At 52.2% G+C, this 25,115-nt stretch overlaps 9 protein-coding genes across 9 annotated transcripts; 3 read left to right on the forward strand and 6 right to left on the reverse strand.

Annotated features, from left to right (window-relative positions):
* Positions 1–659: 659 nt before the first annotated feature.
* Positions 660–2,069, forward strand: NECHADRAFT_30012 (uncharacterized protein; the record flags this gene model as incomplete). Its single annotated transcript, XM_003049594.1, has 1 exon — positions 660–2,069. One exon carries the CDS (start codon positions 660–662, stop codon positions 2,067–2,069), a length of 1,410 nt encoding a protein of 469 aa, XP_003049640.1.
* Positions 2,070–2,178: 109 nt separating this feature from the next.
* Positions 2,179–3,454, reverse strand: NECHADRAFT_98561 (uncharacterized protein; the record flags this gene model as incomplete). Its single annotated transcript, XM_003049809.1, has 3 exons — positions 2,179–2,782; positions 2,835–3,143; positions 3,200–3,454. 3 exons carry the CDS (start codon positions 3,452–3,454, stop codon positions 2,405–2,407), a joined length of 942 nt encoding a protein of 313 aa, XP_003049855.1. The 3' UTR covers positions 2,179–2,404.
* Positions 3,455–4,597: 1,143 nt separating this feature from the next.
* On the reverse strand, positions 4,598–6,395 carry NECHADRAFT_74236 (uncharacterized protein; the record flags this gene model as incomplete). Its single annotated transcript, XM_003049810.1, has 3 exons — positions 4,598–5,372; positions 5,423–6,203; positions 6,305–6,395. 3 exons carry the CDS (start codon positions 6,393–6,395, stop codon positions 4,598–4,600), a joined length of 1,647 nt encoding a protein of 548 aa, XP_003049856.1.
* Positions 6,396–10,355: 3,960 nt separating this feature from the next.
* Positions 10,356–15,772, reverse strand: NECHADRAFT_89745 (uncharacterized protein; the record flags this gene model as incomplete). Its single annotated transcript, XM_003049811.1, has 2 exons — positions 10,356–12,689; positions 12,740–15,772. The coding sequence occupies 2 exons, from the start codon at positions 15,770–15,772 to the stop codon at positions 10,356–10,358; spliced, it is 5,367 nt and encodes a 1,788-aa protein (XP_003049857.1).
* Positions 15,773–16,558: 786 nt separating this feature from the next.
* On the forward strand, positions 16,559–18,153 carry NECHADRAFT_74238 (uncharacterized protein; the record flags this gene model as incomplete). Its single annotated transcript, XM_003049595.1, has 4 exons — positions 16,559–16,667; positions 16,725–16,801; positions 16,859–17,988; positions 18,042–18,153. The coding sequence occupies 4 exons, from the start codon at positions 16,559–16,561 to the stop codon at positions 18,151–18,153; spliced, it is 1,428 nt and encodes a 475-aa protein (XP_003049641.1).
* Positions 18,154–19,698: 1,545 nt separating this feature from the next.
* Positions 19,699–20,231, reverse strand: NECHADRAFT_89747 (uncharacterized protein; the record flags this gene model as incomplete). Its single annotated transcript, XM_003049812.1, has 2 exons — positions 19,699–20,114; positions 20,165–20,231. The coding sequence occupies 2 exons, from the start codon at positions 20,229–20,231 to the stop codon at positions 19,699–19,701; spliced, it is 483 nt and encodes a 160-aa protein (XP_003049858.1).
* A 318-nt stretch (positions 20,232–20,549) lies between these two features.
* Positions 20,550–21,218, reverse strand: NECHADRAFT_29703 (uncharacterized protein; the record flags this gene model as incomplete). Its single annotated transcript, XM_003049813.1, has 1 exon — positions 20,550–21,218. The coding sequence occupies one exon, from the start codon at positions 21,216–21,218 to the stop codon at positions 20,550–20,552; it is 669 nt and encodes a 222-aa protein (XP_003049859.1).
* A 497-nt stretch (positions 21,219–21,715) lies between these two features.
* Positions 21,716–23,830, forward strand: NECHADRAFT_89749 (uncharacterized protein; the record flags this gene model as incomplete). The annotated part of the gene is made up of 1 exon (XM_003049596.1): positions 21,716–23,830. The coding sequence occupies one exon, from the start codon at positions 21,716–21,718 to the stop codon at positions 23,828–23,830; it is 2,115 nt and encodes a 704-aa protein (XP_003049642.1).
* On the reverse strand, positions 23,829–24,653 carry NECHADRAFT_65202 (60S ribosomal protein L20; the record flags this gene model as incomplete). Its single annotated transcript, XM_003049814.1, has 3 exons — positions 23,829–24,172; positions 24,225–24,401; positions 24,459–24,653. 3 exons carry the CDS (start codon positions 24,651–24,653, stop codon positions 24,014–24,016), a joined length of 531 nt encoding a protein of 176 aa, XP_003049860.1. The 3' UTR covers positions 23,829–24,013.
* Between the last annotated feature and the right edge of the window lie 462 nt (positions 24,654–25,115).

Here is a 25,115-nt window from a genome sequence, read left to right on the forward strand (position 1 = left end):
GTTACGGCACCAATGTCATGCGTAATTACCTTTTTCTTTATTTATGCACAGTGAGAGGTGTTATTATGTACCTGAATAGTTAACCTGGTTACTCGTTTTGTTCTCAGACAGCTAGGCTGCCGGACTATTGACTACATATCTAATACTGTCTTGAAATATCAAGGACAAGCTACGACATTTTTAGTCTGGGGTCTACAGTAAGGGTTCATACATATTATCGTTACAGCTGTAAAGTACTTATCTAGCTCCTTGTTATGAACAACACTTCTCAAATTAATTAACAACACCTTGACTTCCAGGTTGCCCGCGCCACATCACCAGCCACACGCAACCATTCCGCGGAGGTGGCTACCATCGGCTAAAAGCCACCTCATTCGCCAATTGCATCAACCCTTGTGCAACTTCATTTTTGCCCGGGGTCTGTGTGTTCTTCTCTTTCGAGGGGTTTGGTCTTTGTTCAAAGGTGTTGCTTGGATGTGACTCACTCAATTCAGGACACCATAACCATAACAAAAAAAAGTCTCACCACTTTTAACTTTTACCAAGAAACACATACGAAATTACAAGGAATCTTTCAACCTTGGTTATATTGTGCGTGGCAGGTGCCGCAGAGTTTCTTCTCTCTCACTCATACTCTCACTCACCAGAGTTATACAAAGATGGCTTCCTCCGACTGGGCTCCATCCTCTTGGCGCTCAAAGCCCATCAAGCAAGCCCCCTCGTACCCAGATCCAGAGCCCCTCGCCTCCGCCGTCGAGGAACTCACTGGTCTCCCACCGCTGGTGCACCCCAACGAGATCGACGCCCTCAAAGCCCACCTCCGCGATGTAGCCCAGGGAAATGCTTTCCTTCTCCAGGGCGGCGACTGCGCAGAGCTGTTTGACTATTGTCGTCAGGGACCTATTGAGAGCAAGATTAAGCTTTTGCTGCAGATGAGTGTTGTTCTCATTTGGGGAACAAACAAGAGAGTCGTGCGTATTGGTCGTATGGCTGGACAGTATGCGAAGCCGCGATCTAGCCCGACTGAGATTGTCCAAGGAAAGGAAGTTCCTAGCTTCAAGGGTGATATCATCAACGGGTTCAGGCTTGAGGATCGAGAGATTACTCCTGCGCGTCTTGTCAAGGCGTATCACTACTCGGCTGCTACTCTCAACTACATCCGCGCCGCCCTCGCCTCGGGCATTGCAGACCTCCACCGGCCTCTGGACTGGGGTCTCGGTCACGTTCGGGACCCAGAGCTCAAGGCAAAGTACTCGGCCATTGCTTCGAGCATCCAGCAGACTCTGCGCTTCTTGCAGGTCATTAACGCTCGTCCTGGTGAGCTCGACTCTGTTGAGCTCTTCACCAGCCACGAGGGTCTTCTCCTCGAGTACGAGCAGGCCCTGACCCGCCTCCTGGAGAAGCCCGCCCCGGGAGCCCGGAACCGAAGCCCCACGCCGGACGGGCCCGCCCCGAGAAAGGAGTACTATGACACCTCGGCGCACTTCATCTGGATCGGCGACCGCACCCGGCAGATCGACCATGCCCACGTCGAGTTCTTCCGAGGTATCGCCAACCCCATCGGTGTCAAGGTCGGCCCCACGACACCGGCCTCTGACCTTCTCTCCCTCCTGCGGACACTCAACCCGGATCGCGAGCCTGGCAAGATCACCCTCATCACACGCTACGGAGCCGGCAAGGTGCGTGAGCTCCTACCCACGCACATCCGAGCTGTCGAGGACTCCGAGTACCGCCGCACTGTTGTCTGGCAGTGCGACCCCATGCACGGCAATACCCTCTCCACGGACACGGGCATTAAGACTCGCCGCTTCGGTGACATCTACCGCGAACTCGAGGAGACGCTGCGTATCCACAAGGAGGAGGGAAGCTACCTTGGCGGCATGCACCTCGAGCTCACTGGCGACGCCGTTACTGAGTGCCTGGGTGGTAGCGAGGGCCTGGATGAGGATGACTTGTCGACCAACTATACGAGTTTCTGCGATCCCAGATTGAATGAGAAACAGGCGCTTGAGTTGGCGTTTTTGGTTGCTGATCACTTTTCGAGAGAGCAAAAGAAGGAGTCGTCATGAGATGTCATGTTGGTAAGGGAGTGTAAAAAGGGGTTTTCTCAAGTGCAGAACAAGACAAAAAAAGCAATCAAGGCAAAGGGCCTAATTTCACGGGCCATATCTACGAATATGAAGCAATGTGTAGGAATCAAATCAACAGTCTATCCAGCAGACATAATCTCTCATCCTGACCATTCGATGCGTGTGTCTTGATCTGTGTTCTGTGCAACACATTGGCTTCAGGGCCTGCTGAATCTAGAAAGGCTTAATTTCGTGTCATTTCATGTCTTTGTGCTTCTGCAAGCTCATCACATCTTGCTGTTCCCAATCTTTGCGTTTCCATCTTTCCATGACCGTCAAACCAGAGTAATCGTTTGCGACGCCTCAAAAGCGTCACCCTTCTCCAGCTTCTGCCACCCCTTGACGGTTCCGGGTTCCACGCAGAGCATCTTCTTCCAGCCGTCCTTGGGCTCAAAGTCCTTGATGCCGGCAGACTTGTCGACCCAGGGGTTCCAGACCACGACCTGGTCGAGGTTGTCGCGGACGATGCGGAAGCGAGGGGTGCCGGACTCGGAGATGACGACGGGGTGCCTGGGGCCGTTGACTGGGGTGTAGACGGAGTCGGTCTCGGCGGCAAAGGTGATGGCGCCGGATTGGGTCTCTTCCTCTGGGCCGGCGAGCTTGGAAATGTAGGTTGAGTCTTCAAGACCGGTGACCTCGGTGGAGGAGATGTCCTGACAGAAATATTTAGTCATGGCCATGAGGCTCAAATGTTAATTGACTTACGTCAATCTTGAAGTAGGTGTGCAGGAGGGTCTGGAACTCGAAAGGAACATCACCATCGTTGGTAATGACCAGGGTGGTGTTCAAGCTATCCCGGTCAAGCACAACGCTATAGATGAGAGCAAACTTGTAGGGCCACAGCTCCTTGGTCTCTTCCGAGACACTCTCAGAAGACAGACCAAAGTCGAGCTTGACACTGGTGCTGGAGCCCTCGCTGGTGGACTTGCCAAGGAACTCCCATCGCGAGTTACGGGCGAAACCATGCTGGCGGAGCTTGGAGGTGGCCTCGTGATCGGGAGCAGTTCCAAAGACCTGAGAGAATGGCTATTAGTAAGTCGACTACCTGCGACGGGGTATAGTTGACGAACCGGGAACACAATGGGAATTCCACCTCGGACGGGAGCGCTACCGTCAAGAGCGGCAGCCTCGCTCACCCAGAGCTTCTCGCTCCCTGAGGCATCCTTCCAGCTGATGACAGTAGCTCCATGAAGGAGAACCTCGACGCTCTCTCCGGTGGGGAGGACGGCCGAGACGCGAGAGTCGTCGTGGGTGATGTTGGCGGTGGACTCGGCGGCCGCGGGGGTAGCGGAAAGGGCGGAGGGCTTGTTGGGGCGGTCGACCATTGTGACGAATGTTTGCTGATTGACAAGAGGAGAAGTAGCTCAAATGTCAAAGAGAGGGAGCTTTTGGCGGAGCTCGAGGTGGCGGATGATGATGGAAGTGGATGGGTGGGGTTTGGAGTTCCGAGTGGGGGGTGTTGATGTTTGCTGATGAGACGAAGGAAGGAAGAGAGTATTAGAGGAATAAGTAGGAATCAAAGAGGTATTTATTGATAAGAATGAGTAATTAATTCTTAAGAGCCTAGTATCTCTTTTGCCTTGTCCACGCCTGGCTTTGTCGTGATGTTGTAAGATGGATGGTGATGTGCAGGCGGCCGACATCCCACCTCGTCCATCGGCATGGCGGGGTAGCTCCCCCTCCACCAATCAGAGTCTACACAAAGATGGAGATGCCGTGTCGTCGCCGTTGAGACTCAGAGCTGAAACACGTCTCAGATGCTCGTCGATTGTGATACCCTCCAAGCCCGCTTTATCCACGTCGTGAGGCACGGGGGACACAGCATATATGGTATAGGCAGCCTTGCGTTTAAGTAGCCGAGGGTGAATTCTGGGCATCACCGTCGCTGTCGCTTCGCTTCTGCAACGTAGCGGTTGAGAGCCGGTTTCGGGCACGTTATAGCTTCTTTAAACCTTGGTTTGGGAGTCATCACATGTGTCGTTGTCACGTCTTGGATAACAAGGATCCCATTATAAGAACTGTCTATCTATAGGTGTGCAGCGGTGAGAGGATAAACAATACTCCATAATTGTCTCCGCCTCAAGTGTCACCAGTTCCTTTCAACAGCGTCGTCATGCCATGACGACCATCATGGCGTCTTGACAGCTATGAAACATCTGCAGCCTTATTAAAAAACGTGTCGATGCTCTCAAAATAGTTACACTAGTTGAGCACGATCCAACTTGTAACCCAAGATTCACTGGGGGCGTCAAACATGTTTCACACAGAGACAGATCGCTTCAGCTATTAAAAGAGTCATGTTGTCTTGGGTATCTATGTAGCATATACTTTATCACAACTCTACTCTCCAACCATTGCCCCATCCTCTAGCGGAACAAATGGGGTATTTTTCCTATCCTTACAATAACCCGACCTAGCACCGCCTGAGCTCGTCCAAGCGAGCAGGCATCAAAAGGGAAGCATACATCTTACTTCTCCTGGCGCTGGTTCTCCTCGTCCGTCGAGGTAAACAGGGCAGGGTTGGTAGGGCCGTTGTTGCTAGCGCCGCTAGAGCTGCCACTTCGGTGCTCCGTGTGGCCCTTCTCCTCAACCTCCTCGACGGCGATGAGAAGGTTTCCATTGTTGTCGTACCGTCGCGGCTCGATCTTGGCCTGGTGCACAACATCCAGAGCACCTCTGAGGCCCTTGACCTTTTGGAAGATGGTGTCCATCTCCTCGAGAGATCGGTAAGCAGTCTCAGGGAAGAAGAAGTAGACCGAGGGGAACATGATGGCGTTGATGACGGCAAAGATGATGTATGTGTTGGACTTGATGTTCTGGAACGCAGGGGGCGTGATCATGACGACCAGCCAGTTAAAGATCCAGTTAGAGCTGGTAGCAAGGGCGTTGGCAGGGGCGCGGATTCGAAGAGGAGTAATCTCGGCGGGATACAGCCATGTCATGCCGAGCCAGCCAACGGCGAAGAACGAGTTGAAGACGAAGAGGAACACGATGCCTGCGATTTGGCAACCCTTGGCGTCACTCGAGCCGACACCGGCGAGGATGGCCATGGTGATGGCTTGACCGGCAGCGCCGAAAAGCATAAGCTTGCGACGACCGACACGCTCAACGAGCCAGATGGCTGGTAGGGAGGCGATGAAGTACTCGGTACCGTTCAGAGCAGCCAGGAGAAGAGGCATATGACCCTTCATTCCGAGGTCCGCATAGATAGTGGCGGCGTAGTACGTGATCAAGTTGATACCGCTATTTGCTTGTTAGCATGCAATTAGACCTGAAGGATATCTGGTTCATACCTGATCTGCTGGAACATTTGGTTTACATATGCAATAAGTGTTCGGTGGAGGTTGCGGTTGTGGTTGCGCTGGAAGAGATCCGAGAACGATCCCTTGCTCATCTCCATGGTGGTCTCCTTGATAGCCTTGAACTCGTTCTCGACGTACTTGTCATGGAGGTCTCTATCGGCAATGGCAGCAATAACGTCTCGCGCCTCCTCGTCGCGGCCCTTGAGCATAAGCCATCGTGGGGACTCGGGCAGGTTCATGACGAAAGCCATGATGAAGAGACAAAAGGCGATCTGGAACGCTAGAGGGAAACGCCAGCACGCAGAGGTGTCGGAGGCAAAGTACATGCCGTAGTCGACCCAGTACGAGATCATGATACCCAGAGTAATGAGGGCACCTTCAATCATGACAAGCTTGCCTCGCTTGTGAGCAGAGCACGTCTCGGATTGCCACATGGGCACTGTAGAAGTGTTGCCTCCGTTTCCGAGGCCGGTGATGATTCGTCCGATGATGAAGTGGTCAAGAGAAAAGGCCGAGGCCTGAAGGGCGGCTCCGACAACCATGATGCTGGTGCCGAGCATGATCATCTTTCTGCGGCCGAGCCAATTGCCGATAAAGATGGTGATGATGGCGCCGATGAAGCAGCCGAGGTTGTATGAGGACACGGCAATGCCCTGGTAGTTGGAACGGTTCTTTGCTAGAGCACTGGAAATGCCCTCTTCGTCCTTGTTGATGTCGGGGAACTGCTCCAAGAAGGGTTGCATGGTCAAGATACCACCCATGACACCTTGGTCTGTGATGAAACATCCATTAGTCTTTTATTCTGGGAAGTTGAGATGATCTCATGAAGCATGATGACTTGTCATGAGACACTAGGGCTCAGGTAGAACTCACCGTAACCAAAGAGCAGGAAATCACATCCTGCAATGGTGCTGATAGCATAGTTGAGGACCTGGCCCTTGAGGCCAAAGTATTTCTTAAACATGATGAAAAAGGACGAGGGACAAACTCTGAGCCACGGAATGATTCACGAGAAGCACGGGACAATAACGTCACGGAGGGAGATCGCGAGGGTCTTTATACAAAGAGGCAGGTCGGCGATGATCGCACCCGGCAGGAAGGGTCTCGGGCTTCCATGTTGCAATGCAGAGAGCAAAGAGACAGAAACGAGTCAAGCCTGTGCGTGGTTGCTACTGGGTCCACGGCTGTAATGGTGATATCCACACCCACGACGTTGGCGTCTCAGAAACCTTGGTCCTTGAACCATGAATGTCTTGGCTGAGGATGGATCCATCGAAACGATGGATGGATGGATGGTACATACTGTACATCCGTAGTCGAATTCTCGCGTTGCATGCGGTACGCCATGGACCCCTGCATGGACGGCAAGACAAGACGAGGTCAGCAATCGATGATCCAAAGTAAGCATCTCAAATCAACGAGGAAGTATATCACCAAGTAGGGGGCGCACGGGAAGCGGATTGAGACAGACTTGCCTTGCCTTGCATAGCAACACGCCTAACACACACTCTCTCACTCACCTCCGCAACCTCTCTTACATCAGGTCACCGCTCCAGCCGCGCCCCAAAAACCCATAATATTACCATCTCGCCTCCGCAGCCCCATGGCGCGAGTTGGGTTGGGGGAAAAAAAACATGGTGTCCCTGTGAAGAAGCGTGGGGAAAGACGACGTCATGGTAAGTTTTTGACCGGGGGGTGTGTGTGAATGAAAATCGGGGCAGGCGTCAAAGTGCGGCAGTAAGTTATCTCCATCATTAACAACTCTGTCGATTTGGGGAATCTTGCCCCCGTTTCAATGGATGTTGACATTATCGAACCAACTTTTGGAGAAGTTGATCCTTGGAAGAGGAACCTTGAGGATCCGCTTTGTTCCGTATCCTGTGCCACTGGGCATGCCGAGGCATCGTGCGTGAACGATGAGAGAAACCACTTACAGAAATGATACCAGCACCAAAAACGATGATCCGAAGAAAAACGCCCCCTGTCTGAGGCCTTTTAGAGGTTCCCGTGCTTTGACATGATTCAAGATGATGGCTAAAAAGCCGACGCAGCCACTTGTTCAAGAGAGGTAAACCGATGAGATCGAGGGTGCTCACGTGATCACGCCAGCCAAGACGACCATCCTCTCCACAAGATCGAAGGACAAGAACGGGACAAGAAAATTCTCGTGAGCCATGGCGTAGACTAGAAGTGCCCAGCGATGAGGCTCTGCTTTTTGACAGCTTGGCTCTTGGCTTGATCAACGACAATTGATGAATCTATAAATCTGTGAAAAGTTGAATATCATCTACACGAGGCTGAGAGATGCGTAGAATAAAGTGTGTTGCAACGTTCTCGCTAAAAAGAGGCAAACCAACGAGCTGGATAAGTGTGTATCCCCCGTTTCATGCAGACACACTCACACACAGGTTCAATCCCACTCTGGTTTAACTCCTCCGTTGTCAACACCCACTGCTTTGGATCCTCCCCATCATCTGGGGCTCCATTATCGCGAACGACGGGGTCAGCAACACGTTAATGACTGAAGAACCAACCCCTCCATGTCACGACCCGTCTCATGTACAATACCTATTCCGCACTCGGCCCCATCATGAACGGAAGCCCGGTCCCCTGTCCGACAAACAGTCAAAAACGTGCCATTTACCGCGCTTCACACACTCCTTGACAACCGCCAAAATTACGACTCCGCAGCTGTTCAACGAATGACCAACGTCTGTGACGGTGTGATCACTTGACCGTAAAATCCAGGGACCACTCTTTCCGTCCCGCTCCTCGGATATAAACCGCAATGAGGGTCAATTGGACGGTTTTCTTGCTTGTTGTTGGTGCTCCGTTCTCCAAAAATCCTTCTCGAGATGCAGATTGCTCTTTTTGCGCCGTTCAGTTTAGTTCCAGGGGAGACCCATATTCGAGTCGGTTGACGTCATAATAGACACTGGCGGGCCGAATAGAACGATGGGCGTCTATCTAGTTATCAATATTGTAAGAGAGGCGGCTCTCAGACGCCAGTTAATTCCAATATCTTTGCTGCCTGCGAATTCTCTTCGGATTTCCTACATTGGACGCAATAACCGTTAAAGCAGCACACAGACGGTAAAAGGCATCCGAGAAGCAACCTCCCCCGGCGTATTCGCTTGACTGCCGTGTGGCCAACGCGGCGACGGGTCCGGAAATCCTTCGGGCTCGGTAACCCATGAATACTCTCGAGGTACCTTGTATCTATTGTCTTGACTCGTCTCCACCCAATGATACATTGTTCGATATTCGATCTTGGCCTTTCAGCCCATGTCAAGTCGGGCGATTCCACTCGGACAGGTTCCCTCCGTCTTTTCTCGACCGTGAGACATTTCTCCATCCTTTGTCCATTCTGCTTTTGGTAATGCGTACTTGAGCCAAGCAAAATCGAGGTTGCTTCGGAGATGTGGTCACGAGGCCAGTATGATATAAGAACGGTGATGCTTCACAAGTAGATGCCATGTTGCAAAAATGAAGCCAGAAACCAGACGGTACAGGAACTAGTCGAGTCACTTAGATAAACATTGCCTTTGCGAGTAACCTGAAATCCGAATATTGCAAAGGAATAGCGATAATGGCTCGTGGTGACGTTGACAGTCTACAACACCATTTCCTACACAACTCGACAACTTGATCCACTGGCATCAACCAACCGCACCAACAACATTAATCCTCTTTCTACAATCAATCCTTGCACGTCACACCACAAGCACAGTTCGAGAAACCCTTCCCTGTCCAAGAAAGAATCCTTGGGCTGAATTATTTCTCGCAAAACCCCGGGAACCGCGCATCCCTTCCTCTTTAGACCTCCACAATTGAACAATGATCTGCCCGGCAGTTTTTTTTTTTCGTATGAAAACTGGGACACACCCTCAGAGAGAGATCTCGTTGACCAGTCATTGTAGATTCCGCAGAGAGGCTGGGGTCAAGGTTTCTGCAAAGTACCCAACGTTGGTTCGCAGCAATGGATGGATCCCCGGATGGGGCCCAGAGTAAAGAGAACACCAGGCAGCAGCAAAACGGCCAACGACGATGGGGTCATTAACCGCTCGTTGATTGAACCACCGTTTACGGGCAATGCCGCGTTAAGCCGACTTACAAGACGCCTATTACCTCCAATACTGACTCCAGCCGTAGCATGATAGTCGTCTGTAGAGCCGCAAAACTCTGGCAACCACAAGCTTTCATCATTCTTCTAGAAAACATCCTCAGTGGCCAAATCTCTTCTCCGCGTCCGCCACAATCCTCTCAAATCTCAAACCTTCCCTCCCTGAGATATCAAAAAAATAAAAAATGCCGAACCACACCCACCTCCAAAGGTTCCCTCCCTGGTTCCGTTTCTCCACCGACCCTGTCACCTCATCGGGTTTCCTCCTTTGGACAACCCGGCCTCCAGTTTTTCCCTCCTCCCCTTCATCTTTTCGCCTTGACGATCCTCCGCATGCACTCAATAATTGTAGCGTTACATACACGCGGGACGTGGAAGCTCGGCCTCACCCCGTTTACGCGAGACGAGTCATGACGGTCAGATTCGGCCTCACCGCAACCACACCTCCCGTCCACGAGCTTCCTTTCCTAGTATATCGTTGCTTACCCCGACATTCCCCAGATTCGCCCTCTGAATTAGACAAAGTCTAATTGCTCAACCCCAACTTCCGGCACTCCTGTTTTGGAATTATTTGTTTGTTGTTATTTGTATCTACATAGGTATAGGTATGGTATAGGTATAGGTATTGTCCTGCATGTGCTTCCCTGAGGCCCTCCCATCCAACCAAGACGTTACACAGCCATGACCAAGCAAGAATCTGTACAGGGAGTATTACAGCCAGCTCCCAAAAATACACCTGCGCCCAAGAAACAATACATGCACCCTGTGCTCCAGTCCATTCCTGTCCTGTCTTGTCATGCCTCAACGTCTTCCTCGTCGCTCTGCCTCAAAGAGCTCTCGCTTCATATCCATCAACATGTCTTCCAGCTGGTATACGTCTTCGCGTGATAGTGCTGCTCCGCGGAGTTGATCTAATCCGCCACGTAGAATGTCCATAATGGTGTTGGACTTGCCCGTCTCTGATGCTTCAGGTTCCTCAGATGCTTCAGGTGCCTCGGGCTCCTCGGGTGTCTCTGGTGCCTCCTCACTTTCCGCCTTGGCTGCTTCGTCGGCAACCTCTGCAGGGGATTCATCTTCCGCCGACACAACTTCCATCGAGTCCTCAATCACTGCACTTGGCAGTTCAGGCTCCGCCTCATGCTGAGACTGTGAGGCCGCAAAAGACTCCGTGACCAATTGTGACATGAGCTCTTCATCCGTGTCGCCGCCGTCGCGAACTCCAGTTGCGTCGTTCGATTTTGCTGGGGGTGACTTCGCTTGAGGTGCGGGGGACTCCTCAGTTGATGATACCTGAGTATCCTTGCCTTGCAGCTTCTTGCCCTTCTGTCCGGCATTTCGCCTAGACGACCGTCGGACCGATGGCGTTGGCATAGGTGAACCAGTATCTTGGGATGTCTGTTGGCTCTCCTCACCCTGGTCTGAACCCCGGGGGTCGGCTGACCGTCTTCTCTTGCGAAGAGTCTCGATCTTTGCACTTCTCTTCCTCTTCCTCTTGCTTCCACCCTGGCTCTTGCTATGGCTTTGACTTTCCGCGTTCTCAGAGCCCGGGTGGAGAGGTGTAGAGGGTATCACCGGCGACAGGGGCCTCTTAGTGGTGCTCTGCTTTTCGGGCGATGAGTCTCCCTGCACTTCGATGCATTCCGTGGCCGGTGCCATACGCATCTTCTCCGGGGAGGCAGATGTAGAGTTGACCTTGTCAAAGGGAAGGCTGCACCGTCTTGACTCAAGCTCCACCACGAATCGCATGAGACTGCTCTCGTCACCCTCACTAAGTGCAAAGGAGGAGTCCTGGTTCTGGCTTGAAGCAACCTCCACAGGTGCTGCAGGTGGCTGCTCGTTTGACGCATCCTCAGGGCTGCTCCTGGCATCGACGAATTCGTCGTCCCCGGATTTCGGTGTCTCTTGAACTTGGGCAACAGGTGACATCGGTTGCGGAGGTGTGGTGGGGTGCTCCTCTGTGGGGGATTCATTTGTTTCTTCCTTCTGTTCCTCCACGTCTGCAAGATCGCCCGCATCTGGAAGAATAGACAGATCTGTCACATCTTCCTCCACCGGCACACTCGAAGGAATAATTTCCTCGTTAACCTGAGAATTGGCCAAAGAACTAGCCCTCGACTTCCTCCGTCTCTTGGACCGCGAGCTCTTGCCCGACTTCTTGGTGCTCGACGGAGCTGGAAGCTCAGGTTGAGATTCTGTAGGTGGTTGGCTATTGGAGGGCGATCCTGGGGGCGAAGAGAATTGCCAACTCTCAAGAGAGCTCTTGGCCTTTGATCGGGTCTGAATCTCGGAAAGCAGCGGGTTCCGTCTAGGATCTGGTGGCGATGATGGCGGGTCGTTGAAGCCCTCCAGCTGTAACGCTTGTCCACGCCGAGGAGTTGGCGTTGAGGTAATAAAGTCCTCATACGACGAAGGTCGTTCGGGTGTGGACTCCAGGTTTCTCGTCTTCTTTGTGTCGGATTCTTTTTCTTGCTCCTCGACAGCGGCTCGGGATCGAGTTCGGGGACTGGACCTAATACTGGGATATAACGCGGCATTCTCGTGCTGCCGCTGGCGGACCTCCTTTTGCCTTTCGGTGAGATGTTGGGAATCTTCGACCAATGGAGAAGAAACAATCGGAGCAAATTGGATCTGTGAGTTGTCATGTCGGAGACGAGGTGTGTTGGTCCGTTTGACTGGCTTCATCTGTACCACCTCAGGGGTGGCATCTCGCCGACGCTTGCGGGTCGAAGCACCCCTCAGGCTCATTTTCGTAATTGATGGTGCCGGTGAGACTGCTTGGTCAACATGACCAGATGACTTGGCGGACGAGAGGGCAATGAAGCTCATGTCCTCCTGCGAGTCAACAAAGGCCTGAGCTTGGGCACCAAACTCGCCACTGGATTCCTCCATGCCAGGGAATGAAACATCCACCATTGGCCGCAAAGAAGCGATGATTGACTTCAGACTGTCAGAGCAGTCCAGGTTCTCTTCATCCTTGACCAAGGCATTCCACGTTTCGGCCATCTTGTTCACCACATGTCGGTGCCTGCTCTTAAACCCGGCCGAAAAAAGCGGTTCGATGGCGTTGAGGTCCTTGTCCTCCAGGCGGCCAAGACTCGATAGTTGGCTGCAAATATTGTCCCAGGTGGTTCTCAACTACTCATCGTTAGCTTTACATCATATTAATACACGACAGACAAGCTTACTGCGTTGGATAAGGGGGACTCGTCACTCAGTTTGATCTGAGCCTTTTCGTCCTGAATCCATGGAGAAAGCCCGTCCTGTAGCTTGGACAAGATCATGACACCAGTTTGAGGGAAGGAATCTGTCATGAAAGTATCGACCACCTCAAAGAAGGACGCCATTGAGCTGCTGTCGCCCATCTTGTCGTAGTGTTCGTAAAAGAACTTCATACTTCGATCCTGGAGCTGGTACAGGTACTGGAAAGGATCAAATGAGGTTGATCGAGATACAGTCGGTGGTGCACCCCATAAACGCCGTCGAGCGGCCTCCACGGCTTGACGATCACGGGGAAGTTTTGCAGCCTTGAAGAGTGCTGTCGCCACATCCAGAGCCATTTGGTTCGACTGTTCCTCATTTTCGAAGAAGTTGTCGGCGACAATCTTTGCCAGGGGCTCGACGATGCCAAGTGCTCGGCCGGCATCACCACACTCTTGAACGACATGATCCGAGAGCAAGTCGAAGAGAGAGAACCACTGTGGTGAAGGAAGCTTAGGATGAGACACGAGGCCACGCTCTAGAAGGGAGACAATTTCTCGATATTCGGGTCCAAGTAATCTTTCACTGCTCGAAGGATGAGAACCCGATGAAATGTAGCTTTGATCCAGAAGCAAGCGAATATTCTGCGCTGCCAGAACCCATGGGCCATATGGGGAAAGTGTGTCTCGGGGCAACAATCGTAGCATATCCCGAGATAATTCCACGCGAACCCTCATGCTCTTGTCATGGAAAAATGGCTCAAACACGGATAGAAAACACTCGGCCAGATCCTCGTTGTCGGTTGCGCCAGGAGGGATCGAGGAGAGCATGGAGAAGAGGTGGTAGACTGGCGCTTGAGCAGTACCACTTGACTTCTCTGCTCGGTCATGTCGACTTGAAGGTGTTGAAGCAGGCTCAAAGGTGTTGGCAAGAGATACAGAAAATCTCTTCTCAGTGAAAGGGAGTAGGCCAAGGCTAGAAACAAGGACCTCGACGTAGTGATGAATGCTTAAAAGAAACTTGGTAGAAAGCGATTCAGAGCCTTCAGGTAAGCCCTTGGACCACATGTTTGACAGGATATCAAAAGACTGGGCAATGAATCTTGCCGTATCGTCGGCCACTTTGATGTCCTTTGCTGAGGCAGCGGCAATGGACCCAACGAAAGCCTGCCAGAGTCTGTATGCCAAGCTTTCCTTGTTTGCCAGATCAATAAACCTCTTTTCCAGAATTGGGCCAACAAGCTGAAAGACCTTCTCGGAATTCCGTCGAGTCCAGCGGGGGTCTATTGAGGGCAACTCGTCGGGGCTTATTAGGGGCATTTCCCTGATGCGATCTTCTTTCCAACTTCGCGGGGTCGAAACATCCAGGAGGCCAGTCACAATGCGAGAAGCATGTGTTACTGAATCGGCAGACCCATCGGCCTTCCCATCCACGTTGATCAGCTGTGCCATGACGGGCTGAAGGACAAGATCCCAGGCGGCATCGATCCAAGTACTGTCGTGGATAGGACGAAAGGCGTAGTAGTAGAGATTGCAGATTCCGCCAATGACTGTTCTTCGAAGCTTCATCGCATCGTCCGCTTGTTTTGAGCTGAATTTCCTTCGTAATTGACTCGCCAAGGGCTGGCCCAATAATGCCAAAGATTTGGGTGGCATCTTGCTATTGGTTATAGAAAGATAGACATATCTGTTCCAGGCGTAGTTCGCTTCTTGCTTGGTTTGCATGTCGGCCGTGTTGAAGGCGTCCTGAGCGATCTTGAACCAAGAGTTGAAATACTGCCACCTGTTGAGTGGACACTGAAGGAAGAGTGTGATAACACCCCAGATTTGGGGTACAGTAGACAGGGATTGCTTATCCTTCAGCATACTCTCCAGTTTCCGAATGTAGAACTCGATGTAGGTCTGTTCCTCGTCTGTGATTTGCAGTATCTCGGTCACCTTGCGCATGACATGCTTCTCGTTTCGAAGTGCAAAGCCAGCTTCAGTACCTAAGCTGATGGCTTGTGCTCGGATATCTCGAATCGTGCTCAACATATCTGTAAACATATCCTCCAACCAGTCAGTGTGGACGGCCATGTGATTCCGGGATTGCTTGATAAGCCGCTTGTAGATTTGAATGCGGCTCATGATGATGCTTTTGCCGGTCAGGTGGTCCTCGATCTTGTGTAGAGAGCTGACCAGCCGACCAACTCGATCCAGAGTTACGATCTTGGGGGGGAAGCTTTGGAAGGCAACCACTTGCATCAAGTGACGTGCGAGGTCTTTTGGTAGAGATGGGTCGGCGAAAGATCGAATGCAGTGATCCATGATGAAAACTCCAAAATCTGAAGTGAGGGTCGAAGCGATGGCCGGGAAATGGAGGAAAGTCGAAAGAAGGTTGAGAGCGTGTATAATGAGGGTTGTATCGAGAGATCCGTTTTCGTTTTTGGCCTTGACGTCGCGTTCGATAAACGACATGAAGAGACTCATCTTGTCCTGCAAGGCGATCCGATCAGGTAGATTGTTGGAGGCCTTGAGAGCACGAGAGAGCATCATGTAGGCATCGAGCCGCGAGGCCCGGTCGGAGCCGGCCAGCTGCTTGATGGTCGAGTCCAACATTTCGGCAATGCTGGCTTGGGATGTGAGACCATCAAACTGGCCATTGAGAGGCGATGCGAGAGGATTCGGGGATGCAGATGGTTTGAGGATGCCCTTGACGGGTTTTGAGGAAGCGGATGAGGGAGCAGACAGTGGCGATGACCTGAAATATTTGGTCAAGTCACGGTAATCGGGAGGTTCTTTGTACTCGGTATGACTTGACCACTCGACCTTCTTCCGTATGCGCTTCGAGGTCGAGTTGGAGTTGGTTGCCCCGGTCAACGAAGGTGTGTGTGCACCAGGCGGTGTCTGCAGATTTAGTCGAGGGTCGAACGGGCGACCGGCGGCGGTCTTCATGGACGCTCGTGATTCTCGAGGAGGAGTCGGTGGCCGGGTGGGAAGAGCGTCGAGGACGGGGTTGGAGGCCGAAGCTGAAGATGCCATGGCTGCCATGCAGCGTTTGGCGATCTAGACAGCAGTGAATTGGCCGGGAAACCACTAGCGACACATGCAGAAAAAGAGAGCTGGTTGAAACGAGAGTCGACAGCGAAACTCGAAAAGACGAAAACAAAAATTCACAGGAATCAGTAACAATCTTGAAAGCAAAGAGAAACCGTGAATGCACGTTGAACAGAAAAGCGTGGGTGTTGAGGCAGATCTCGCTGGCAAGTCAACTGTTCTAACTCAGTTTCAACATCCAGGGTCGAGTCAGGCAGGACCTTCAAACACGAGCGGGCCGCGCTTGCCTACCCCGGCAAACGCGTCGGGGCGCGCGACTTTGGCTGGTCAGGTCGAAAATCAATTAAACGAGAGGTCCGTGCGCGTTTCCCCGGTTCGGCCCCGATTCCGGACAAGGGCAGCTGACTAAGGCTTCTCTGCCTGCAACTTGCCGTCCCCTAGGTCAGAGGATGAGATAGTATCGAAGCTCGTATGCTTGCAAATTTCAGTGCTGGTTCCTTTTCGGTTTTCATTGAAGACTCGTATGGCATCTCCGACCGGACGGGGGAAAGCTAAGGATCACAAATGATCCCGAGGTAAGACGGTCATGGCTACGATTGCCGGATGAAGCCTCTGCCTTGCAATGGCAAGTATGATGCAGAGAATTCCGACACGTTTGGAAGCCGCGGCCGCTCTCTTGCTCTTAAATCCGAGTCTATTTCATGAAGCAATGCCAACAACTCATCATCGTGTCTTCTCCATCACTCCTCGAAGCCATCGTCAGCATCCATCATGACTAGTCCACTTGGCCAGGCCACAGGAGCTGAAAAGCTCAAGAGTGTCACTGATTTGATCGACAAACTTGATGGCGACCTCAAAAAGGTCACACTCCTTCCGTCAGGTATGTATCCTAATCACAGCCAGCAAGGTGCCACCTCCTAATATCACGCCAATGCAGACCGTGATCTCGCCTTAGAGGAACTCAAGATCTACAGCAGAGAGCCCGACAATGCTGATCCGATTTTCTCGGAAAAGGTACATCATAGTTGTCTATCATTCCGCTTCTTGTCCCACTAACACCAACTCTTCCAGGGGGTCGTCACGCTCATGCACCATGCCTTCTACAGCCCATCCACCAAGACGGCACGCGAGGCTCTTCGTGTTTTGGTAAACGCCATGGTTTTAAAACCCGAGACTCGACAGATTTTTGTCGATAAGGGCTTTGATATAAGGGCTTGCAAAGATCTCAAGGGCGAGAACTTTGATGACGAATTTCTCAACTCCCGCATTCTTCTCCTTTCAACTTACGACACAACAATCGACATTGAGGAGCTCATTACCAAGCACCGCCTGGCGGAATACATTGTCGAAAAACTCAATCAGCATGCCAAGGATCTATCCAAAAAGGCCGTCGACATACTCAGTCGCCATGCCAAGGACCTATCGAGCAAACCCAAGTCCAAGTCCCGTTCCAAGTCCAAAGCTGATCCCATGCAGGACATAGCGCTCAGCGAGACTTCGAAGCTCTTGTATGTCGTTTCGCACAACTGCCCTGATCGCGTCTCAGATTTGAGTGCCGCAGTACCTCATCTCGTATTCATCTTGTTAAAGCATCCAGACCCGGAGCCCAAACCCCTTGATGGCCCCTTCAAGGCGCTTATCAGTGCCTTTACCAATCTCGATTTTGAAACCGAAATGAACAAGGCAGCCCTCTACCCAAAAGGCGACACATTCAAGGTTGTGGACAGGCTGATCAACATTCTTGAACGTGTGGTAAGGGCGTATGCGGAAACGGAGTTGGATGAATTTGCGTCACCCTCCGCCAAGGTCATACGAAAGGTCTACATCAGTGCCCCAGACTTGGTCAAGAAACACATGCGCGGTTTAATCATGCCCACAGTTGAGGACCGCGTAGACGAGTTGGGCACGAGAGATACCTTGCCCGGCAAGTTACTCAAACACCTGACCAGCCGTAAATGCCCAGTGTTTCGGGTCGATATTTCTGACCTTTTCCTCGAAATGTCGGATAGGGATGCCAACAAATACGTGGAGAATGTTGGATATGGCTTCGCAGGAGGCTTGTTTTTGCAGGAAAGCATGCCCATTCCTGCTTCTGCTACAGAGGCGTTCAGCGGTAGTACTGGTAGCTCGCAGGAACCACGGGTGCTGACACAAGAGGAGAAGGATCGGCAAACCGAGCAACTATTTGAGCTTTTTGATCGGTCAGTCGAGCTTCATTGCGTTGTTGGGACTCACAGGGTTAATATGATCCCAGGTTGAACCCATCGAGCCTCACAGACGTCCAAGAGGACCCCGAAGAGACTGCCACAACAGAGAGTCAGCCCCCGGAAACCAAGGACTATGCGGTAGATAAGGGTGAAGAATGACGCTTTGGCTGTGGTTTACCCTCTTCGAGCCGAAGATGTAGTCAGCCAGCTTGAAGCAGCCAGCGTGATAGTCCAGCAAACAGGGTCTTACACGATGACGATTGCAAAGACTAAGGCGTGTTCTCTAATGATATTCCAGTATTGATATCATGAAATGAATTAGGAGGTTATCACAGGACTACTGGTTAGGGCCTAGCAGCGGTCTGTCAGTCAAGAGCAAGCAGCCTGTTTTATGCAGGGAGACAGAGATTAATAAACTCGGCGTTAGGCGAGCAACAGACTTCCTCCACGCTGTAGCACGCGTTCCATGTCGTTCCAACGAAACTGATAAGATAACTTGTGCTCTGGTCATGTTTTCCGGAAACCTGCATCTCGCACTGCCGGGTCATTGACGAACTGCCAACTCACTCTTTCATCTTTCGTCGGTTAGCCTCGAAAACTCTTTCCAATTTTCCAGAGTTCTCGAAACAAGGTGTGCCTGTGCAATTAAGCTCAATATTCAAGATATGGTCTCCCGCTTGAGCTGTTGATTGTTACTGCTCCGACGTTTGTCACTTTCTATCGCCCCGAGTCCGTATTTTCCCTTTCTAACTCAACATTGAATAGTGAAGCGAATGAAACAAACAGAGTATATTCGCGTCTAGATTTTGTTTCCACTACAAGAGTGAGCCTATCATCCTCCGACAGAAAGGCAACCTCCTCAAGTTCTCCAGCTTCACCATGCCTACCCCTAAGAAACCAACTGTTTTCTTTGCCCGCGACAAGCCTGAACTCTCCGATAGCACTCGCAGGTCAGTCATTCTTTTATTTTTTCGTGTCGCATCGCTTGGTGCTCACTCTTTTACAGCCCTGTTCCGAGCATCGAGGACGACGATACCATGGTGCGAGTAGTTTCGGACATCGTGGGTGGCGAGGGCAGCGGCGAGGATGCCGAGTCCGGTACTGAAGTCGAATCTGGTACTCACGGAAACTCTGAGAATTCTGCCGAGCCCGAGAAACACGACAAAGTCACGGACAAGAAGCCTGAGAAGGTTCTCAAGGGCAAGCACAAGCGCAGCACCCGCGGACGAACAACCACCACTGTTCGTCGCTCCACCCGCATCTCATCCGTTGTCCCACACAAGAAGGCAGATCCTCTCGCAGTTAAGGCACCAGCCAAAAGAGGTCGTGGACGCCCTTCCACCAAGGCCAAGAAGACGGCGGAGCGTGGGGATGGGAAAGAATGGGAGGTTGAAAAGGTGCTCGGCTCGCAGATCGATGCCGACACGAGCGAGCACTTTTACCTCGTCAAGTGGAAGGGATACTCTGCCAAGGAGAACACCTGGGAGCCCAAGAAGAATCTGAGCAACTGTCGCAACTTGATCCGAGAGTTTGAGAAGACGATGAGCAAGTGAGGCTAATGGATGGCGAGATGGCTCAGAGGCAGGGGCTATGCTATCAGAGGACAGTGGAAGGGACTGAAGTAAAGGGATGAAATTATGAAGCTAAATAGAGCTGCGTTTGGTCCCATGTGCGCCATCAAAACACCTTTTCCCGACTCATAACTCAGTACACATTCTCAAACAATGCCAGGAATGCAGTAACTGTCCCAGCCAGGGGAAGTAGACTCCGCCCCAAGTTCAAAATACCCCATCTTCCAATCAACTTGGCCACTTCATCACTAGTAGCCTGTAGGGTTCCCTTGGCAGCCCCATGCAACAGCTCGTTTGTGCTGCTCATAAACACAAACGTATACGGCACAATAGCGACAGTCAAGGCAGCTCCAGACACGAACCCCTTCCAGCTGCGGCCGTTCTGCCGAGCGTCGTAGGCGGCGTATAGATAGGCTAGTGCTGTTGTGACGGCAACCTTGGGCATGATGGCAACACCGTGGTTAAAGATGGATGCCCACACGGTGGCGGAGGTAGAGGGTGCTGAGAGGGCGGCTGGGATGCCAACAAGAGAGAGGCTGGCAATGGCACCTATGGATGGAATATTATAGACTCATCTTGTCTCTGTGAGGGGGTCTTACCAGAGGTCCATGCTGAGCCAGTGAGGCCAGTGGCCGTTGCCAGTAGGGATGGAACAGGGAAGTGCATGTTGTTGAGGGTGGATGAGATTGACAACTCTTTGATCCTAGTTGAATTATGTATGATGAGAATGAATTGAGGTTGAAACATGCAAGGAGTAGGAGTGTGTCCCAGCGAATAAATAGGCACGATTCATCTCGACGTCATGTAAGTTTGTAGTGTCGGAGACGGACAGAAGTGGGTCCTTTCGGTGCCGGACACTCTCACGGACTTCTGAGATGTCCGGCCGTGTCCGGCACAACCCCTCCGAACTCTTGAATTATCAATCAGCCATGCAGTGTCGAAATATTCATATTCATTAATCCCATAATTGGCTTCCGTTCGTCTTCATAGAGACTTTTCCTTGTGTGCAACAAATCCATACAGGGTAACCATCTTGCTCGTGTCCCTGAGATCCGTCTCCTCCCACGCCGTCACCAAGTCGAAGCCACACTTTCGCAGCACGTTCTGGCTCGATGCGTTGTCGTCCACTGTAATGGCTACTACGCATTCTTCCTCGACGCCGCCGTCCCCACGGACAGAGTTCTTGTCCACCTTGAGCTCAACCTCTTCTCGAGGAAGCGCCCACCACTGGGCGAGGTAACCCCTCAGGAACTCTGTGATGTAGCCTTTGCCCCAGTGCTCCTTCACGAGGCTGTATCCCACCTCAGGCCAACCCAGCTCTCCGTTCCACATGCCGTTTCCTCCGATGCCGATGAACTCTCCCGTCTCGGCGAGGCAGATGGCCCAGTTGTATCGTTCAAGATCGTTCGGGGGAAGCTGAAGGGCGAGGGCCTTTTTGGTTTCTTCAACATCCTTGTCTGGCCTACCCTGCGTGAACCACACCATGACTTCGGGTTGCGTACGAAGGACGCGCAATGCCTCAAAGTCGTCCTCCGTGAAGGGCCGCATCAGCAGACGCTCCGTCCGAAAAGGCTCCCGCTCATTGTTTTTGGGAAAGGGTAATTTTGGAAGTGTCGTCTTGACGGTGACGAACTCGATTGGGGATGGCTCCATCTTTTGAGTGAGCAGATTGTCTCAAACAACCACAAATGAGTGAGTTAGGAAGAATTTCTATGATGATGAGGTGAGAATCAACACCAAAGCCATCGCATCTCGTTCGCCTTGTTTTATACGAATAATGTTGCCCGATGAGTCACGCCTACCTACCTTCCTAAATTCACGGTCAAGGATTTCAGAGTCGGCCGCCGGCTGACGCATTCATCTCAAGACCGGTAACTCCGTGTACAACTTGAAGATATCTAGGCACGTCATGAGTGAACTAATAGCACCTACATCCAACTCAAAAAAAGCAAACGGTTTCTCACAATAACCTCAATTCCAACAGGTGATGTAGCATTGCCCATGGACAAAAAGCCCCCAAAGTCTCACGCCCACAAAATCGAATCGTCAATCATTCTATCGGGTGGGGCCGGCACTTGGTCAATCCCTGACAGAGCCAACTTACAGCATTTTCAACACCATCATCAACGCACCACAGAGCGAGGATAACAATGAGCGCGAGAGAAGACCGCCCTACAAAGGTCCTCAGCTGCTCGAGCTGCAGGACTCGCAAGATCAAGTGCGACAAGGTACAGCCCGCCTGCACCCAATGTTCCCGCTTCGGCCTTGAATGCGTCTATCCCTCTAGGAAGCCTACCCGTCGCGCGCCCAGGCCGCGTCAGAGCGAGCTGCTGGATCGGATCAGTCGCCTAGAGAACATTGTCAACCTGGCAGATCCATCCAAGTTGAAGCAACTCGATGAGGAGACGCAGCCCGGGTCGGTAGCCACAACCTTATCGGCAACGCTGGAAGACCAATGTCAGGAATCGCAAGACGCTGCTACCCATGCTGCGAATGCGCAGGCAGGGGAAAAGTACCTCAGCGCTGGCTTCTGGGGGAATTTGTGTTCTGAAGTCGAGGGAATCCGGCAAGCGCTGGATCAACCCTCTGAAGATGATGAGGAAGAGGAAGAAGGCGATAGCCCAGAGTCCGTTGAACCGGCACCTCCAGCACCCACAGCGCCGTCAGGTTTCATACTCGGAAACCCATATTACAACGAGCGGGAACCCCTGAAGCACCCTCCTTCGGATATGATGATACGTCTCTGGACCATATACTCCCGCAATGTCGACCCTCTTGTCAAGATCCTCCACCGTCCCACCATCACCAAACAGATTCAATCACATATCGACATCTCATCAACGTATTCATTCAGCCTTTCAACAAACGCCGTAATGTTTTCCATCTACTTTTGCGCAGCTATGTGTCTCAGACCGGACGACTGTCAGAAGCAACTGGGCGAGAACAAGACCGAATTAACGGCTCGGTATCGCATTGCTGCTGAGCGAGCTCTCGCCGAAGCAGATTACCTCAACACGAATGAGGTAGAGACATTACAAGCTCTTACGCTCTACACTTCCATGATTCGCGTCTACTCTCATAACCGCTCCTCCTGGGCTCTCACATCACTCGTTATTCGTGTAGCACAAGGGATGGGCCTCGACCGCGATGGAGACGGTCACCGATATACCCCCTTTGTAGCTGAGATGAGACGTCGATTGTGGCACTTTATCGTTGTCCTTGACGTTCGCGGCTCTGAGGATAGAGGCTCTGACGCCATCCTCACCCGGGCTCGCTTCGATACTGTCCTACCAACACCAATCGACGACGACTACTTTGGTCCAGATTCAACCGGACCTCTCGTCCCAAAGTCGACTCCCGCCGACAACGTCATCTGCATGTGCACGGCTATGTGTTCAAGCATATTTGGCCTCCTATCGCATCCTCATTTCAACGCAGCAGGAGAAGCAGAGCACTTCCTGTACACAGAAGACGAACTCATAGCACATATCCGTCTACTCGAAAACACATTCATCCACACTGCCCGACCCTCCCACCTCCCCTCCATGTACGCCTCTGAAATCGCTCGCGTCGTTATCCTCAAGCTATGGCTCAACATCCAATACCCCTTCAACGGTGGACCAGCTCCAGACCGGCCCCGCGTCTCCAAGGAGACGATGCTGCGCACTGCCGTGTCTATCATGGAACTGCGCGAACGCATGACAAAGGACCAATGGGAGGACCGGTTTGCTTGGTGGACGGACACTTATGTCCAATGGCATCCTTTGGCGGTTGCGCTGGCTGAGTTGTGTGTGCAGACACAGGGCGAGCTCGTCGACAGGGCATGGGTTGTCGTTGAGCGCAACTTTCCTGCTTCGAGAAATCACGTTGCTGATACTGCAACGGGCTCACTTTGGCGACCTATCAAGAAGTTGCTGAAAAAGGCAAGGTCAGCAAGGGCAGAGGCTCTCCTGAGAGGACTCGACCTCAACACCACGTCAATGCCAACGATACCTCCAACTCAGACCATCACCCAGCCTATGGTGTGCGAGACAACAACCGCAGAGTCAACAATACCAAATCAAGCACCTCCCTTGGCACAATACGACACCAGTGTCATGGACCCTTCAATATTATTCGAGTATCCACCAGAGCTACTCAACCTTGACCTAGGCCAAGGAATGGAACAGGGCGCCCCGATGGAGTGGTCATTTTGGACAGAGTTTTACAACGATACGCAGATGGATAATTCGCCGGGCGGGAGCGGTACAGGAGAGTCGTCTTGACAAGTTCACAATCGGTAGTTTGCTAGAAAAACCCATTCAATTGTGCATCACCCAGCAGCATCAGCATGCTCAGAATTTTTGGTTCATTCGTCACCCGTTTTATCGAGCAATGCAGTTGATATTTCCATGATCCGTTGTAACACCCGCAGAGCCTGCCCAACCGTCCTCGAAACCGAAAACATTCTAAGCGAAAGTGGATGGTCGCTTCGCGCTGAACACCTTCTTGGCGCTCTCCTTGGGGATTCGGTGAGGGAGGGGGAAGCTCAGGCCCTTCTGGGTGAGCTGGCGGATGTAAGGTCGCTTGACATCCTCGGTCTTCTCGAGCTCGACGACGCGGAGGATCTGGTCCTGGGGTTAGCTAAGGTCTACGCAAGGCGATGCGAGCGCGACGTACGTGGATCGACCTGAAGCGGGCACGGTGGCGGGCAGCCATGTCGGAGTAGAGAGAGTCAACGGCATCTGTTCGGGACAGCTCACGGTACTCCTTGTACATGTTGTGCGTGCCGGAACGAGAGTCGTATCGGATCCAGATGCCAAAGTTCTTGACCTTGAGGGGGTGCTTCTCGTGGATCTGTGCATCTCAGGTCAGTGTCGTCCATGTGCATCAAGTCCAGTTGTCGCTACTCACCACCTTGATGCTGACGATCTCACCGGTGGCCTTCTTGACCTTCTTGAGACCACGCAAGAAGTACCAGTATCGGGACTTGGCGACCGTCTCGTTGGGAGCGAAGATGGTCATGCGGTAGAGGGCGGGGGAAGGGTTAGCCTCGGTGGGCAGGTGGCGCCCGATGACCTCGTATTCCTGAAGACGACCTGAGTTCATGGTTAGTATTTTTGTTCTCAGGAATTGTGTGTCGTGATGCCGCGCGCCGGAGGGTTGTCGAGTGTCGAAGAGCTATCCTGGACTGGTCGGGGTTGGTCGAGACTAGATATTGAAAATTCGAGGGCTGTGGGTTTTCGAGACGAAATTTCCCAAGAAACCCCGGCGAGGCGCAATCAAAGTCCAATCCGTCAGTCTCGGGAGCCGTCGCAGTCCCAGGAAGCAGTCTGATCCCTCATTCTTGTCGTCCCAGTCGAAGTGCAAAATTATCGAAATTGTTTTCGTCGGTCCTCCTCCGGCGGGCGGCATCGCCATGATCGAGCGCGAGAGATAGAAAATGCTTACCCATCTGTAATATCTGTCAGTGGTCTGCTTGGATGTGTCCTATGTTGCCGACTTACTGTGACGGTGGTCAATTCCAACTGCGTGAAGGTTAGTGAAGATGGCCGAAGTTGAAAGTCGCGG

This window comes from Fusarium vanettenii (genome assembly GCF_000151355.1).
Source record: "Fusarium vanettenii 77-13-4 chromosome 1 genomic scaffold NECHAsca_8_chr1_1_0, whole genome shotgun sequence".
Classification (NCBI taxonomy): domain Eukaryota; kingdom Fungi; phylum Ascomycota; class Sordariomycetes; order Hypocreales; family Nectriaceae; genus Fusarium; species Fusarium vanettenii.